Source organism: Calliopsis andreniformis, chromosome 5 (genome assembly GCF_051401765.1).
Source record: "Calliopsis andreniformis isolate RMS-2024a chromosome 5, iyCalAndr_principal, whole genome shotgun sequence".
Lineage (NCBI taxonomy): Eukaryota > Metazoa > Arthropoda > Insecta > Hymenoptera > Andrenidae > Calliopsis > Calliopsis andreniformis.
This window is the reverse complement of record NC_135066.1, coordinates 4,799,590-4,816,240: the sequence shown is the minus strand read 5'-3', so window position 1 is coordinate 4,816,240 and position 16,651 is coordinate 4,799,590. Positions and strand designations below refer to the sequence as shown.

The 16,651-nt window shown below is 34.3% G+C and overlaps 4 protein-coding genes across 7 annotated transcripts; 2 read left to right on the top strand and 2 right to left on the bottom strand.

Annotated features, from left to right (window-relative positions):
• Positions 1-464: 464 nt before the first annotated feature.
• On the top strand, positions 465-6,099 carry Eef2 (eukaryotic translation elongation factor 2). Of its 2 annotated transcripts, none has more exons than XM_076379390.1 (12): positions 465-583; positions 1,429-1,643; positions 1,721-1,914; positions 2,189-2,631; positions 2,709-2,822; positions 3,026-3,172; positions 3,361-3,601; positions 3,792-3,959; positions 4,150-4,649; positions 4,722-4,904; positions 4,987-5,244; positions 5,505-6,099. In XM_076379390.1, the coding sequence occupies exons 1-12, from the start codon at positions 581-583 to the stop codon at positions 5,571-5,573; spliced, it is 2,535 nt and encodes an 844-aa protein (XP_076235505.1). In that variant the 5' UTR covers positions 465-580; the 3' UTR covers positions 5,574-6,099. The 2 variants fall into 2 exon arrangements, with proteins under 2 accessions (XP_076235505.1, XP_076235506.1); XM_076379391.1 differs by lacking the exon at positions 465-583 and adding an exon at positions 1,028-1,233.
• On the bottom strand, positions 5,893-8,848 carry LOC143179940 (protein PRRC1-B-like). 2 transcript variants are annotated; one of them, XM_076379392.1, is made up of 5 exons: positions 8,696-8,848; positions 7,876-8,349; positions 7,171-7,273; positions 6,719-7,076; positions 5,893-6,644 (listed from the first exon to the last, which is right to left on the bottom strand). In XM_076379392.1, exons 1-5 carry the CDS (start codon positions 8,784-8,786, stop codon positions 6,531-6,533), a joined length of 1,140 nt encoding a protein of 379 aa, XP_076235507.1. In that variant the 5' UTR covers positions 8,787-8,848; the 3' UTR covers positions 5,893-6,530. The 2 variants fall into 2 exon arrangements, with proteins under 2 accessions (XP_076235507.1, XP_076235508.1); XM_076379393.1 differs by having other exon boundaries at positions 7,888-8,349.
• A 318-nt stretch (positions 8,849-9,166) lies between these two features.
• LOC143179046 (dolichyl-diphosphooligosaccharide--protein glycosyltransferase subunit 4-like) lies at positions 9,167-9,424 on the bottom strand. Its single transcript, XM_076378038.1, has one exon. It carries the CDS (start codon positions 9,422-9,424, stop codon positions 9,320-9,322), a length of 105 nt encoding a protein of 34 aa, XP_076234153.1. The 3' UTR covers positions 9,167-9,319.
• A 402-nt stretch (positions 9,425-9,826) lies between these two features.
• Nup44a (nuclear pore complex protein Nup44A) lies at positions 9,827-13,123 on the top strand. Of its 2 annotated transcripts, XM_076378035.1 has the most exons (7): positions 9,827-10,325; positions 10,429-10,628; positions 10,691-10,847; positions 10,930-11,191; positions 11,263-11,493; positions 11,568-11,855; positions 12,679-13,123. In XM_076378035.1, the coding sequence occupies exons 2-7, from the start codon at positions 10,518-10,520 to the stop codon at positions 12,854-12,856; spliced, it is 1,227 nt and encodes a 408-aa protein (XP_076234150.1). In that variant the 5' UTR covers positions 9,827-10,325; positions 10,429-10,517; the 3' UTR covers positions 12,857-13,123. The 2 variants fall into 2 exon arrangements, with proteins under 2 accessions (XP_076234150.1, XP_076234151.1); XM_076378036.1 differs by lacking the exon at positions 12,679-13,123 and having other exon boundaries at positions 11,568-12,299.
• The last annotated feature ends 3,528 nt before the right edge of the window (positions 13,124-16,651 follow it).

The window sequence follows — 16,651 nt, the reverse complement described above, 5'->3', positions numbered from 1 at the left end:
CTAAATCAGCGCAGTATTTTGTAAGAGTAACAGAGAATAAGAAAGCAACATTGAGCGATAAAATGTATCTGTGTCTAACCAGCCTCCTTTTCGTAATCTTCCTCAACTTATCTAAACCTTTACCACATTCCTCCCCCTTCTCTTTGCCAATTAACAACGCCTTATATTTTCAATATTATTTAATAGAATTGTCTATCGAAGCGAAATTATTATTTCTCATAAAAGTGATAAATAAAATAAAAGTGTATATTTTTTGTTTATATTTTAATTTGAATGATGCGCAGGTGGCAGCACCGCGTACGACAGCTGCCATAGTATGACACCACTACAGATACGATAGAATTGCACTTAAAGGTTAACACACTGCAATCTGCGTGCGCAAGTTCGGCCACGTGGTAGGGATCAGGAAATTCCAATTGGTCCTGTGCACGATACGAATACGCGTGACAACGGGTGCCCTCTATCGTGCACGAAACGTTCGTCCCTTTCACGAATATCGCGTTCTTTCCCGGGGAGTCCGCCATTGTTGGTGCACGTATGTTTCTTTGACCAGGCCAACGGAAATCGGACAACATCCAAAATGGTACGTATAATTGTAGAGAATTAAGACGAGTCGGTAGATCTATACGGTGTGCGAAGTGCAGAGGTGCGAATATTTTTAAAGACCGAGTGTCACCTGGCTTCGGACAAAATTGAAAACTGGAGGATTACTTGGGATTGCGCAACTTCTTTCGAGGACGAATTTCCGAGGTTCACGATGGATATGCCTGTGCAAAGATCTGCGACGATTCTACGAATATTGCGGCGGAATATTCCTGAAAATTTAACGCCGCAAAGGTTCAGTTAGCGGTGTTTGAAGTTCAAATATGTTTCGTCCCTTGTTCGGGAGGCAACGTGTCATGAAGCTTTGTACAGGGCTCTTGATACGAGGCAGCATGCTTTCAAGAACATCGTGAGTCTTTGAAAAACGGTTCTAACGGTTTCTCGTAAATTGGCAACCACACGAGGATGGTCCATGATCGTGAATGCATGAAGAGAAACGTATCGAACTTGATGCATATAGAGAATGAAAAAGTCCTGACGCTCCTCTAAGGTCGAAAATTACTCCACACGAAATACATGAACGCTATAGAGAAAGAAATGTCCACATGGAAGGATCCTATTCCCTTTTTTTGTAAATTATAATGTATCTGTGTTATTTCTCAAGATTTGCAAACCTTTCACTGCAATATGGTCAGTACTACAATTATTACACTCTTTTTGCACAATTGAAAATGACTTTTATAGAGAGTAATTTCATAGTTTAAAACACTATTGAATGAGAGAGAATGTGAAATTATCTATTTGTTGAATATAAAAGATTTTAATTTATGTATTTTTACTGGTGTTTGATCAAAATATCATGATAAAATTAATTGTGTGTTTCAGGTGAACTTCACGGTAGACGAGATACGTGCCATGATGGACAAAAAGAAAAACATCAGAAATATGTCCGTCATTGCACACGTCGATCATGGAAAGTCAACTCTGACTGATTCCCTTGTGTCCAAAGCCGGTATTATTGCCGGCGCCAAAGCTGGTGAAACCCGATTTACTGATACTCGTAAGGATGAACAAGAACGTTGTATTACAATTAAATCCACGTAAGTTTCACATGCTTTAATGAATAAGTAATGAATTTTTTGTTTGTCTGTAATTAATACTTCAATTTCCTGTATAGGGCCATTTCTATGTTCTTCGAACTCGAAGAGAGAGATTTAGTTTTCATCACAAATCCAGACCAACGTGATAAAGATGAAAAGGGTTTCTTGATCAACTTGATCGATTCACCTGGCCACGTAGATTTCTCTAGTGAAGTAACAGCTGCTCTGCGTGTAACTGATGGAGCTCTTGTGGTTGTTGATTGTGTATCTGGTAAGTATATTACAATTGCAACATTTGTTACTACACTAGAGTCCCTTCCAGCACAAAAAGTGTTACTCTGTAGTGTATAAGCTGGTTTTACTGGCTAATACACGTGGACAGTGCTGACGGTGCGCTAATGGAAGGAGATTAAAATGGCAGCTGTGTTTAAACGCTGTTAGTGGACCTCTATCTTTATGTTCGTTACTAGCATGCTACGACACAATTGCTACAATTTTTAGTTTTCTTCTCTCAAGATTTCAATGCATTTTTTTCGTTTCTCTAGGTGTCTGTGTACAAACGGAAACTGTACTTCGTCAGGCTATCGCAGAACGTATTAAGCCTGTACTGTTCATGAACAAAATGGACAGAGCACTATTGGAACTTCAGCTTGATCCTGAAGATCTTTATCAAACTTTCCAGCGTATCGTTGAAAACGTTAACGTTATTATTGCAACGTATTCAGACGATGATGGCCCTATGGGTGAAGTCAGAGTAGATCCAAGCAAGGGATCTGTTGGTTTTGGTTCTGGTCTTCATGGTTGGGCGTTTACATTGAAACAGTTCTCTGAAATGTACGCAGAAAAGTTCAATATCGATGTCGTGAAGCTTATGAACAGATTGTGGGGAGAATCGTTCTTCAATCCTAAAACCAAGAAGTGGAGCAAACAGAAAGAAGCAGATAACAAACGATCATTTTGCATGTATGTCCTAGATCCAATTTATAAGGTATGTTTAAGATACACATTCATTGTTTAAGTTAATGAAATATTTTTTATGAATTCTAATGTGCAACTACTTCATAGGTTTTCGATAGTATTATGAATTATAAGAAAGAAGAAGCAGATAATGTGCTGAAAAAACTGAAAATTATTTTGAAGCCTGAAGATAAAGATAAGGATGGCAAGGCTCTCCTTAAGGTAAAAATTTAGAGTCAAATAATTTACCATTATGTTGATATTGTAGTTTAGAATTATTTATGATGAGTGTTCTAAAATTCTGACACCTCTTCTGAATTTTATTGAGTGATAGCATGAACGTGATGTACTGAATATGTTGGAATCATATATGCTTAAACAAATGTTAAATTATATATCTGCATGATAGTTCCTTAATATTTTAGGTTGTCATGAGAACATGGTTACCAGCTGGAGAAGCTTTGCTTCAGATGATTGCCATCCATTTGCCATCTCCCGTCACTGCTCAAAAATACCGTATGGAAATGTTGTATGAAGGTCCACTCGATGATGAGGCTGCTATTGGTATTAAGGTATGTACACATTTTCGCTATTATAAAATGTCATTAGTTCTTATCACATATGATGATCCTTATCCACAGACCTGTACTGAGATAAATGATAGATATTATGATTTTTAACTGATTAGTGTGCAACACTAAGTTCAATCTTAAGTATGTTGGCTGAAAAACTTCTATTAATTAATATTTTTATTTTACAGAACTGTGATCCAAATGGACCACTCATGATGTATGTCTCAAAAATGGTACCGACTTCTGATAAAGGTCGTTTCTACGCTTTTGGTCGTGTATTCTCTGGAAAAGTAAGCACTGGTATGAAAGCTCGTATCATGGGCCCCAACTTCCAACCGGGCAAGAAAGAAGATCTTTATGAGAAAGCTATCCAGCGTACAATCTTGATGATGGGTCGTTATGTTGAGGCGATTGAAGATGTGCCTTCTGGTTAGTAAAGCTTTCAATATTTAATTATTTTTATAACTAGTAAAAAAATAATTAGATGATGATTGTTCTCACAGACCTGTACCGATTTCTTTTGACGACAATAGAACGGCCAACTGACAATTTAAATTCATGATATTTCATACGAGGTTCATAAGTATGGAATTAAAGATTATTTTATTTTTTAACATAGGTAATATTTGTGGTCTTGTTGGTGTGGATCAATTCTTGGTAAAGACTGGTACAATTACAACATTCAAAGATGCCCACAACATGAAAGTTATGAAGTTCTCAGTTTCTCCTGTAGTGCGTGTCGCTGTTGAACCTAAGAATCCAGCAGATTTGCCCAAGTTAGTTGAAGGTATGTTTACAGATTATATTTAATTAAACATAATTCATTCATATTTGGTAACTGATTAATGATGAAACTACATATTAGAGCATTGGGTTATGACAAACCGTGATTTTTTATTAAAATCTGAAGTTGACAATTACTTACAATATATGTACCTCTAAAAAGATTATGCTACAGTAAGATTTCTTGTTTTCAGGTCTCAAACGTTTAGCGAAATCTGATCCTATGGTACAATGTATCATCGAAGAATCTGGAGAACACATTATCGCTGGTGCTGGAGAACTTCATCTTGAAATCTGTTTGAAAGATTTGGAAGAGGACCATGCTTGCATACCTATTAAGAAATCGGATCCTGTCGTATCCTACAGAGAAACTATTTCGGAACAATCGAATCAAATGTGTCTTTCAAAATCGCCCAACAAACACAATCGTCTGTTCATGATGGCGTGTCCTATGCCTGACGGTCTTGCTGAAGATATCGACAGTGGTGAAGTCAATCCAAAGGATGACTTCAAAGTACGTGCACGTTATTTGAGCGAGAAATACGATTATGACGTAACTGAAGCTAGGAAGATCTGGTGCTTCGGTCCCGATGGAACTGGCCCAAACATTTTAGTAGACTGCACAAAGGGAGTACAGTATCTTAATGAAGTTAAGGATTCTGTAGTAGCTGGATTCCAGTGGGCCACAAAAGAGGTAATATTTTTAAAAATAGTTGAATAAGATGTTCTTTTCATTTCTGATATCTAATGATTATTTTTATTACAGGGTGTTCTCTCTGAAGAGAACTTGAGAGGTGTACGTTTCAACATTCATGATGTAACGCTACATGCTGACGCTATTCACAGAGGTGGTGGTCAAATCATCCCTACCACGAGACGTTGTCTTTATGCTTGTCTCCTCACTGCCTCTCCTCGTCTCATGGAACCAGTTTACTTGTGTGAAATTCAGGTAAATTAAGTTCCACAACTCAACTGTCATATATGCTAATCATTTCTTGTTCATTCTATTAATTGGATTAATTTGTTTGCAGTGCCCAGAAACCGCCGTCGGTGGTATCTACGGTGTCCTGAATCGCAGAAGAGGTCACGTATTCGAAGAGCAACAAGTCGCTGGTACACCTATGTTCGTAGTTAAAGCATATCTTCCAGTCAACGAGTCCTTCGGCTTTACTGCCGATTTGCGTTCCAACACCGGAGGACAAGCTTTCCCACAGTGTGTGTTTGACCATTGGCAGATCCTGCCCGGAGATCCAATGGAATCCAATACCAGACCTTACCAAGTTGTGCAGGTAAATGTTCCGTCTTATTTTAGTCAGATTTGATTGGGGAAAAATTACCCACGAACATAACTGATGGTAATGGATAAACACAAATATATTACCATTTTTAATCTCGTGGAAAAGAAATTGTTTTTTGTTTTGGTATTCCAGTAGTATGTTCTGGTCTTACCCGAATAGGAAAACGTACAGAACATCACTTTTGAAAAATATTTTCACGTACGTGCATGTGTAGCTGAATAGACATTTATTTTGTTTTTTCATTTCCACAGGAAACACGTAAGAGGAAGGGATTGAAGGAAGGTCTCCCAGATCTGAGTGCATACCTTGACAAATTGTAACCATAGATCGCGCACCATATTTAAATACCTATTTAAATATTGTAATTCAATTAATATCGCTCGAGCCGTATACAATTGCATCGGTTTATTATGACCTTTGTTTTGCGCAAAGAATCGTGAGAAATACATGATTATAAATATTAAAAAAGGAGGATAATAAATTGTAATTATAACGGAAACTATGTATGGCTAGCGCGGGGAGGAATATTTTGTACATTTATTTAAGTAAGCACGCCACATTGTCAGAACTCTAGTGGCTTCAAGTTTTTAGCGTATATCAACATCAGATAAAGACTCGATTGTTATTTTTATTGTGACAACTTTGCTGTCAATTTCGTATAAAAACGGTGAAAATGGAAACTGTAATTTTTTACATTGCTTTTTTACTATAATTAGTCTGTTATTTTTTGTTGATGTTCTAAAACGATTGGACGAATTCTGAAGTTACTGATACCGGAAAAAAATATCACAGCAATGTACTCGTACAGAAAGACATCAAGAAATTAAAAATGAAGTGAAAAAAAAATGTTTCGTTCATTTGTTACACACCCATATGTTACCAGTAAATAGAAACTCATTAAAAGAACAAAACTTTATTGCGATAACAAAATATATCATTGCATTATGCTTAGATATTAAAGAATTATAAAATAACGTTCAATATACCAAATCTATTGTTTCGTATATTTTTTTTTAGTTCCATTAATTTTTTTATATATATGTTACAAGATATAACTAAAATACTTTTCAATTTACGTATAACCATTAGTGAATATGTTATGTTTATTTAAACTAAATAAAATTTTTGATTTGAATATGTAAAGTATTAGACATGTGTTAGAATTACAATCCTATCAAATGAATCTTGATAAATTTTTTTTAAGTATAGTATAAATTAGTAAAGTATTTACAAAAACACGATGCATCAATAAATTGCACCCATATACTAGTAAAAATTTACACAGGATTAATTGTATTCTTGTAGATTCCAGCCAATGATTGAACTGCTAGAAGTATAATGTCCCTTCTAGAAACTCCAGTGAGTGCGTTATGCCACTCATTGTGAGAAACCTGATGATCATGCATTTATTTTTACATTAGTAAAAAGATCATCGGAATATATACTTGTTTTGTCTGAAACAAACCTGTAAACTGCTTGCCATTAAACTACCAACAGTAACTGCCAGCCCAGACCATTTAAGAGGATAGTCTTCGGGTGTTGCTTCTTGCGCCATTGTTACTATTTGACTTGGTACTGGTGTCATTTGCGTAAATGTTTGCAAATTCACGTTATGTTTAGGATCATTGAGAAGTATTACTCCTAAATCATACCACTTATCTTCCCCTACTTCTAGCAAGAAATTCTCCACAGCAATTATAGGTATATCTTTTGGAAGAGAGGGATTATTTCGTGCAGAATTAATTCTCTCCTCTGCCCCCTTCACTCCAGCAGCAAAACCAACTGGTTGAGTAGCAATAGCTGAACTTTCAACTGCTACACCACTAAAGGTAAGTTGTTCAGTAAAAGTATAGTGGTAGAGAGTGAAATGCTAAATTATGAATAAAGGAATACATATAATTGTTTATTGCTACTTACGTTACTGTTGCTTTGCCAAACACTGTTTGAAAAGCCTGACGTACAGGACTTATTTTAACATCTTTGTCTGAAGCAACTACAATTTCCACATCACCACCGGAATCTGAAATGTACATTTTTAACAGGGTCCGCATGTATGCTTGCACATTAACTAACATATTGCATAGCCACTAGGTATCATTGAACTGTTTAAATATACATATGTACAGTACAAGATATACTTTTTCTAAATTTTTTATTTCCCTAGTAAAGGTTAAGCCATTACTGCATGTATTTATAATGCAAAATATGAAAGATTTGCTGTCAGATCTGTATACGAACTCATTTCATATATAGAAACTTTACATCACTATTGTAGTTCCGTTACAGTTACACAGTCTGTTTTATTTAATAATTAAAAAGATGTCTAAAAGTGATAACTTTTTTATCAAGAACCTTCAATATCTTGTATTATAAATGACAGTTGAAACACTGTAAACCACAGTTCATTGAATTGAGTTTGGCTTACAGGTCATCCAAAAATAACATGGTACATATATATATTCTCTTCAGTTATGATGCAATAACATAATCACATATACAGATACATTCATTGGCACACATTTAAGCGCAATGTTTACAAGACAGACTGTAGTAAATGTTCAAAATAGATGGTGTGTAAATCACTTTTACTTGCATATCAGCATTAGTAACATTCTTACTTACAAATGAACTCACGCATCTGGGGGTCTAATGTTGTAATCATGGTATTAACACTGTTTTTTGCCTTCTCTGCAACTTTACTTAAGACATTACTGTTTACCACTGTTTCTTTTACCCATGAGAGTAAACCACCACCAACCATTCCTGTTTCTTGCACCGGATTTTCAGATTGCACTGTAGTTTGTACATTTTGTATGGACGGATTAATGACAGTAGTTGGTGGTACTTGATATGTTTCTGGCTGCAAAGGCTTAGGTTGAATGGGAGCATTTAACATTGATTTAACAGGTTCATGTTTCTTTTGTATGGGTGATTCCAGATTATGAGAGGATCTCTCTGACAACAATGTCCCTGAATTTGATACAAAGCTAGGTAATGCACTAGGTGGTGCTATGTTTGATAACAAATTTCCTGTAGATGTTGAGACCCCTAATGGCATTAATAAAGACGTAGAGGAAGATAAGCTGCTGAATGAATCTGTAAATCATATTGTCTTTGTTATTCTTACAAATCATGGAACACTAATGCTAACAAATTGTTTTTAAATTAATTAATTATTCTCTCTTTTTTTATAGAATAAAATTTAGTAGGATTTTTAGGAAACATATCGCAAATTATTTGCAATGTTGTAAATAATTTGTCTTTATTATGTACTCCGCATTTTTTATAATCCATAAAATTGAATTTGTTTATAATTAAATTCGTAAATTTGTTTGCCACTGCATCAAAACAAGAGCACAATATTAAAGTGAATGGTAGATTTTTTATTGGTAAAAATGTTTGACAGCTATGCAGGTGTTTATGTTTTGCTTCTTGATCTCACCTGTTTTGACAATTTCTCCAGATGCGGAAGATTCATCGGTCTTCCTTTCGACAAATTCGAACGTAGATTCCCCATTGGAATCGTCGGTCATTGCTGGCTAACTTTTCTAAATTTAAACGTAAGAGATGTCCAAAACTATATTGTGAATTTTCTATATGCAAAGACAGTAAGTACTTTGCTATATATAATTGATGTACCATCAGCTAACTTCACTATCTTCAATACTACCTGAAGATAGGAACCAATTGTGACACGTAGGCTATCAATATTTTACAGTGTTATATTTTCGTATTTATTTTACAGGACTCAAATTTTAAGAATACTTATATATATATATATATATATGTGTATATATACATTTTAGTAATTTTTTCTATATTTTTAATATTTTTTATTAGATATCATTTATAATTAATATATACAAATTCTTAATATTAGCAATATGAATAAAAGTAGGATAAAAGAAACATCTTTTAGTAAATGTGGAATGTATTTATAAACATAGAATTATATTGACTGATACACATTCATACAATGCCGGATTCAACACAGTCTCCATTCGTGCGTATGAATATAATTAATGACATAGATTGAGGTTATCATCGTAAATAATACATTAGCTCTTCATTTCGAATAATTCGCATTTATGTAGTGAAACAGGAATACTAAGCAAAACAATGTTGCTCCAAGAATGTTGCAGAAAACTGCCAGCTGTACGTCTGTGATCATCTGAAACATGTAGAATTAACCTAATGGTTTAGTTACTTCTTTAGCCATAAAAATACGTAAAGATCAATAGAAAAATCGAAATATTTGCATATTAGATTAATTAAAGAAGTGTAACTAACCCTGCTTCGTTAAGCGGTTCGGTGCCTTTGAATTAAATACAAGTTTGATACGTTATAACACGTTACACGTTTGTAACGCTCGATTCAGTAACAATCTGTCATGCACGCAAAAGCTGGATACTTTCAGCTCTTAAGTAAAGAGTAGAGATACGCTTCACTACTATGCCACCTGCGGCGCTGCAGGATATACCACGAAAAGAAAAAGAGTTAACTATCTACAATAAGATGCCTGATTTTTAGGTACTTATCCGCAAGGTACCTAACTTTCAGGTACCTGTTTCACAATACTCGATTTTCCAGGCACTTGTTACGAGTTACCTGATTTTCTAGATACATGTGTGTGTCTTATTTCAAAGTACCCAATTTTTCGGATACCAATAAATAATAATCTTGGTATCTAATATATATAAAAGTACATAATTATGGTGACATAAACAGAGACGTCGAACATTCTAAACTTTGAAAAAATTTAGATGTTCTCAAACACATCATGGTTGTACAAGTCGCAAAAAATGTTGTCGAGTACGCATATCTATTAGCAATAACTATCTTTGAACCGGTTCATTGAAATGCGTTCGAATAATAAATTTGAATTTCAAAATTTAAACAATAAAAGGACTCCTTTTGCTAATATAACGATAATAATATTTTTCATAAATTTTGTATGTATATCTAGTTTCCTTAATGAAATATAAAGCATGTTAGTTAAACCAGTTGTTGTATTGTGTAGCATTTTCCCTCCTCTTCAGTGACAGAGAAATTTAACATAAACATCGGACAAAGTAAGTGTTATTAATTTTTGATGTTTTTGTTGCACATCATACTAGGTATTTTAAGGGCACCAGTGTTTTGATATTTGCTTTACTTTATATACAAATTTTTCAGCATTGTCACTTAACCTCTTCCTGTGTTCACGCGCACTTATTCATAGTGCAAGTTTGTTTTATACAATAATATTTATATAAAAGTTAAGGATGTTCGAAGCACATAGCATCAATGCAGAACACAAAGACTTGATCCACGATATTGCATACGATTTTTATGGGCAACGAATGGCAACATGCTCCAGTGATCAATTTGTAAAAGTAAGAAATATATATTTGTTTTGTTATTGTAGTCATATGCAGAAATTCACGAATTTAAATAGGTCTGGGATGAAGACGAACATGGGAACTGGCATTTGACTGCATCTTGGAAAGCTCACAGTGGATCTGTGTGGAAAGTTACTTGGGCACATCCAGAATTTGGTCAAGTTCTTGCAACATGTTCCTTTGATCGGACAGCAGCTGTGTGGGAAGAAATAGGTAGATTTACAACTGATCTTTGCTTCCTTTTCTGCACTGTAGTTGGTTGATTACATAATTGATAATTTTATATTACTTATAGTTGGAGAAGGATCAGGCCCAGGTGAACGTGGCATGAGACACTGGGTCAGGAGAACAAACTTGGTAGATTCTAGAAAATCTGTAACAGATGTGAAATTTGCACCTAAAACTCTGGGTTTATTATTAGCAACTTGTAGTGAAGATGGAGTAATTAGAATATATGAAGCTCCTGATGTTATGAATTTGAGTCAGTGGACACTACAACATGATATTAGTTGTAAGCTGCAGTGTAGTTGTCTCACATGGAATCCGTCACTTTCAAGGTAAATAGATATAGATATACTGTGAATATGATCAATGTTTTACATGTTTTATTATTTGTTATGTATACTAGGTTACACCCTCCAATGATAGCAGTTGGAAGTGATGATTCAAATCCATCTGCTGGAGGAAAGGTCTTTATATATGAATATTCTGAGAGCAGTAGAAGATGGGCAAAAACAGAGACACTAGCAATTCCTGACCCTGTGCATGACATTGCATTTGCTCCAAATCTGGGTAGGAGTTTTCATACATTGGCTATTGCAACAAAAGATGTAAAGATAATTACATTGAAACCTATATTGTAAGTATAAATTCCGAGTTTTGTATGTATATTTCATGCTCAAGAAATTGCAAAAAATAGTTTTTGTCACTTAGGGATACTGTACAAAGTGGTGCGCAACGTTTTGAGATTACTACGGCAGCACAATTTTCCGATCACGATTTTACCGTATGGCGTGTCTGTTGGAACATTATGGGTACTATCTTAGCGAGTTCAGGAGATGACGGTTGTGTTCGGTTATGGAAAGACAATTATATTAATAATTGGAAGTGTGTTGCTGTTCTGAAAGGTGATGGAACATCTGCTCAGAGTGCTGAAACTCCTACAGCAGCAACGCCACCGAATCACTCGACAGGGACGCAACAAACACCTTCCACGACAAGGTACTACAAATTGGGTTCCATCAGTCATCCAAACCAAGTGCCTTGGCATTAAAAATAATAATTTCTTTTTTCACCATATATAATGACTCTATGTTCTTTGTTATTTCATACAACTGTGCACTGCTTGTGTGAAAAACTATTGGATTTATATTTATATAATAAAAACACTGATTATTCTTGTTTTGTAACAAAATTATATTTTTTTTATTTTCGGTAGTACTAAATTCATTTGTATTGATTATATGTTTGTAATTATTGCACACTTTCCTATTATTTTAGTAATTCGTATTTTTCATTAAATAAGATAAGCATGAAATACATATTTTAGTAGAAATTTTGTATAAGAAATATCGTTAGACGATTTTTATAAAGCAGTAAATTTATCATTTATTTGCTTTCGGTTAACGAAAGTATCGATTGTCTTAGAATATAAATTAAAAAAAGAATTGTGAAAAGGGTCAATTATGTCTTATACGAATTTTACTGGATTATAAATTTTAGGTACGGTAATTAATTAAATAATATATCTTTCTCAGCGTTAAGATTATTGTAAATACTGAATTATTACATATCTACTCTCGAATGCATTGTTTTATATTTTGGAACATATTTGAAAGGAAACAGATTTTTCAGTCAACTTGTAATATACTTTTTACTTAATAAATGCTGTATTTGTATTACAATATAGCCTTTTATTTTTTCCTACCTCAAAATGTTAAGTAATTCAATTATGCGAGGGTCTCTTCATATTTATTTAGTAGTAGACAGCTTGGCTACTGATTAATTGTAAAATGTGCCTAAACAATTCTTATTTCACTTTCAGAGCAATAACTGTAGCAACTGTCACTGCAGAAAAACCTACAGTTACAGTAATGTGCATCAATAAATGGCAAGCACCTGTTACAAAAGGTCGTTTTAGTAAATCTGTCTGGCTGGGAAATCCCAGCGAAGCAACACTACCACCACCTCCAATTCTAGAGTGTCCCAAAGCAAAAAAGTAACTGAGATTAACATAAGTATTAAGTTTGTCAAGTTATTAAGTTGACGAATTGAGAGTATTTGATTCCAAGCATGTAAAATACTTTTTTTACATTATTTAAGAGTATTATTTTTAATTTTAGTTCTTTGAACATGTACTTATCAGTATTGCACAGATGTAATATATAGGAATAGTTAATGCATTAATTATTATTATAATAATAAATTTGCGCAGTCATTTTTGGTATTTTATACATATATGTAAGATTCATTATTTTATAGACTTGACATTTTTATCACCATTGAGGAATAAGTTCTGTTTTGTAATCGTATGTATATTAATCTTGACTTATGCGAAAGAACTTGTATTTGATAAAATTAAAATACAAATCTTATAAAAAATAAATTTATATCATTTATTCATACATTATTCACTAAAAAATGTAAAGGATATTCCATTTCGAGCGTATTTGAAATTGTAAAATAAAAATGAATTCTGTGGACTACGTTATTCAAACTGTAAATTGAAATTTATAATAATTTGTGATTTATGTAGACCTATTATGCACCATTAACAATGTATTTTTTAATGTTATTGCTGAGGTTCTTTAAAAAATTAATTTATGGTTGAAAAATAGAAATCCAATTATATTTTAACAATTAGCGTAGTAATCGTGTAACCATTGCGCATATCCGGTGGTTGACTTCGAAACGTTTGATCGTTCATCGGTGAGATCAGTAACATTCCATCAATTTTGTCAATTAAAAGAAGTTTTACGTATCTCTGTGTGCATTAAAATATTGTGATTAAGTGATATTCTTTCTCTCATGAGTAAAGAATTAAAAATTTGGTGTTCAGAAAACTATAAATCATGAAACGAGTGACTGAGCCCGCGAGAAAGAGTCTGCTGGACGTAGTGCAGAAGAATCTTCGTGCGGCTGGCAAGGTAAGAACAACTTATTTTTACTATTACTCACTTTAGTCGATTACAAATAAATATTGTAATAGTTATACAGTCTTTCTTCCTCTCTTACTATAAGTGTGCTACTGTGGCGTCAAAGAAAACATTTTCAAGTACTAAGTGAAAAGTCAAACAGAAAAAAGTTAAAATATGTTTACATTCTTAAACTAGATATAATGTAGGAACTAAATAACGCTATACTTTTCTGTAGAAAAAAAGGATTGCAGAAATTTACGTGAATGTAAATTTTTTTCATTTGTGTGTAAAAAAGTTCACTTTTCTAAAATTCAACGCGCATTTTTTTTATGCAGCTTCTCATACAATTTGCCGGCGCTATTTAAACTGAATAATTAGAAAATCAAAGTTTCTCAATTTTGTTAATTGTAGGACATATATATATCACGAATCGTATATATCGGAGAGTATCTTGGTTCGCCTTCTGACTTAGAAAAGGTATAAATAATAAATAGAATTAAAATGAAAGTTAAAAAACATTAATTAGTGATTGAGTGCGACATAATTTGCAGAAAATGGAAACTATCATTGACAATTTGGCAGCTGATTATGTTAGCGCTTCTATAAGTGGCATTTTTCTAGTTTATCCAGAAAACTATGTTCACATGCTAGAAGTATGTAAGCTCAATTATTTGAATCACAATTCTAATAATTCATAATTTTGATAAACAATAAATATCTCATGAACACAGGCAGAGGATGATGTTATATACCAACATCTTAAAGACCTATACGATCCTAATAAAGCAACTGAGGATTGCAAACTCGGAAAGTCAATATTTCTTCCATCTTATCACCACGTTCATCAAGTAAGCCTAATATTAAATAAAATCATTAGATCTTCATTACATAGAAATTATATCCTATAAATTTTCAGAGATTCTTCACAGAATGGTTTCACGTGCATACCATACCGCCCACATTAATAGAGAAACCACAATCGTATGAGCTCAGCGATATTCAAACACAAGTGTCCAATTGCTTGACCAAAGTGTACACTTTATGTGATACTATTGGAAATACTGCTCGTGATAGTGTAAGTTTCTAATCATTCATGAACAATTAAGTCTTTGTATATACTTATAATGTAATTAACAGTGAACCTATCTTCTAGATAGTCAGTTCCCATGAAAAATGTTATGCAAAATATAATCGACAAAGTAGCACGATTGTTGCCTGAGAGCACTGTATTAGAATACTTGCTGAGTGCGAACAGCCCTGTTCTTCAGACTGCTGAGAAGTATTTAGAAATATGTTCCACGGTGCCACTTATCAATTTATATCAAGGTAACAATTTCACAGATTTATATAATTCAGAATGTGTAGATTCTTTTCTTAAGAGAGAAAAGAGAACCTTAAACGAGGGGTATGATAACCAGCGATCGTTGAATAAAAACGATTATTTATTTCAGAATATTTACAATATCAAAAAAACGTCTCTTTTTTTATGGGGTACATGAAACTGGTGTCACCTCGCTAAACTAATTACATATACAAACTCCATTCGAATGGTTTGTTTCTCGCGAAAGCAGCTGGTCAGACTCGTTCGTTAAGACGTACAGGCGGTATACGGCTGAAACGATGCTTCCATGTACTTCTTAATCTAAAAAGACTTTTTTTGGCTCTTATCCTTGGCTACTCTAAGATACATAGTAACGAAGCGAATTGGTGGTGCAAATGCTGGTCGGTATATTGGATGTTGTGGTCGTCGCGCGAGTTCAAATGAAAACTTTTCAGAGAAGCCGATTTCTCGTGTGAAAATAAGTTAAAACTGTGAAACGAAGTCTTTCCATTATAAAACAGTGTTGGAAGATCTGTCGAGTATACGTAGTATTGATTTTGGGATATAAGTACATCTCTACTTTCGTTCACAATTTTTTAAGTCTGCTGCATCTGATTTTACAACCCTTTCAATACACTGTAAGTACACTCGTACTCAATTCTCAGCTTTCTCAAAGTACAAGTGCATTGAAGTTCAATACATTTACAATACAAATGCACTCAACTTCAAGCTTTCTTCAGTACGCTTGCACTTGAGTTCAGAATCTCTTAAATACACGTGTACTCGACCAAGGTCTATAACTGCTCAACATAAATCTCTTTGATGCAGTTCAATTTACGCGTGCTAAGACCACAAAGTGTTTCTCGTACACCGATCAAATTATTCTGCACTACAAGAGTAGCTTCACACAAGATTAAGGAACGCCTTTCAGTGCAACAGTTAAACACTTCATAAACTATCCCCTACATGAGGGGAGTTGATTTGAGGCATGTCTTGTGATTAGTAATTGGATCAGACCACATCGAATCGTTTTGATTTTCATTCAAGACAACAGAAGTTCGAAATAACTCCAAGTGATCTTGAACCCATTACTCGCCTTGAGGCATGTCTCAAGGCAAGTCTCATCGTATAGGGGACACTTAACAGATGACGATTATCTTGCAGACACCATCTGGCCGCCACCCCTCGACTTCATGTTCCGCGGAGGATTAGAGAAACAGAAACGTCGGAGCACTGTGCGTGCCTCGATTAAGGAGATTCGTGCTTCTCGCCTTAAGCAACGCCTGATGTAACTCGCCGTTCAAGTTCCCTAGATTTCTCATATGATTGGTTCTGAAGGTAGTACACACTTTGTTTCTGCTATCCTCTGCCTCCGAAATTCATTTCACTGGCCATTTATACACGTTTAGACCGCTCTGTTATTAATCGGAAGTTTGTACGAATAAATTATGAAAAGATCCTGGCAGTTTGCGCGTGATTTATTGTGTCGCTAGCTCTCGTAGGGTCCTCAGAATCGTGGAAACCGTTCTGTCCCATCGCCATCGAGATTCACGTGATTC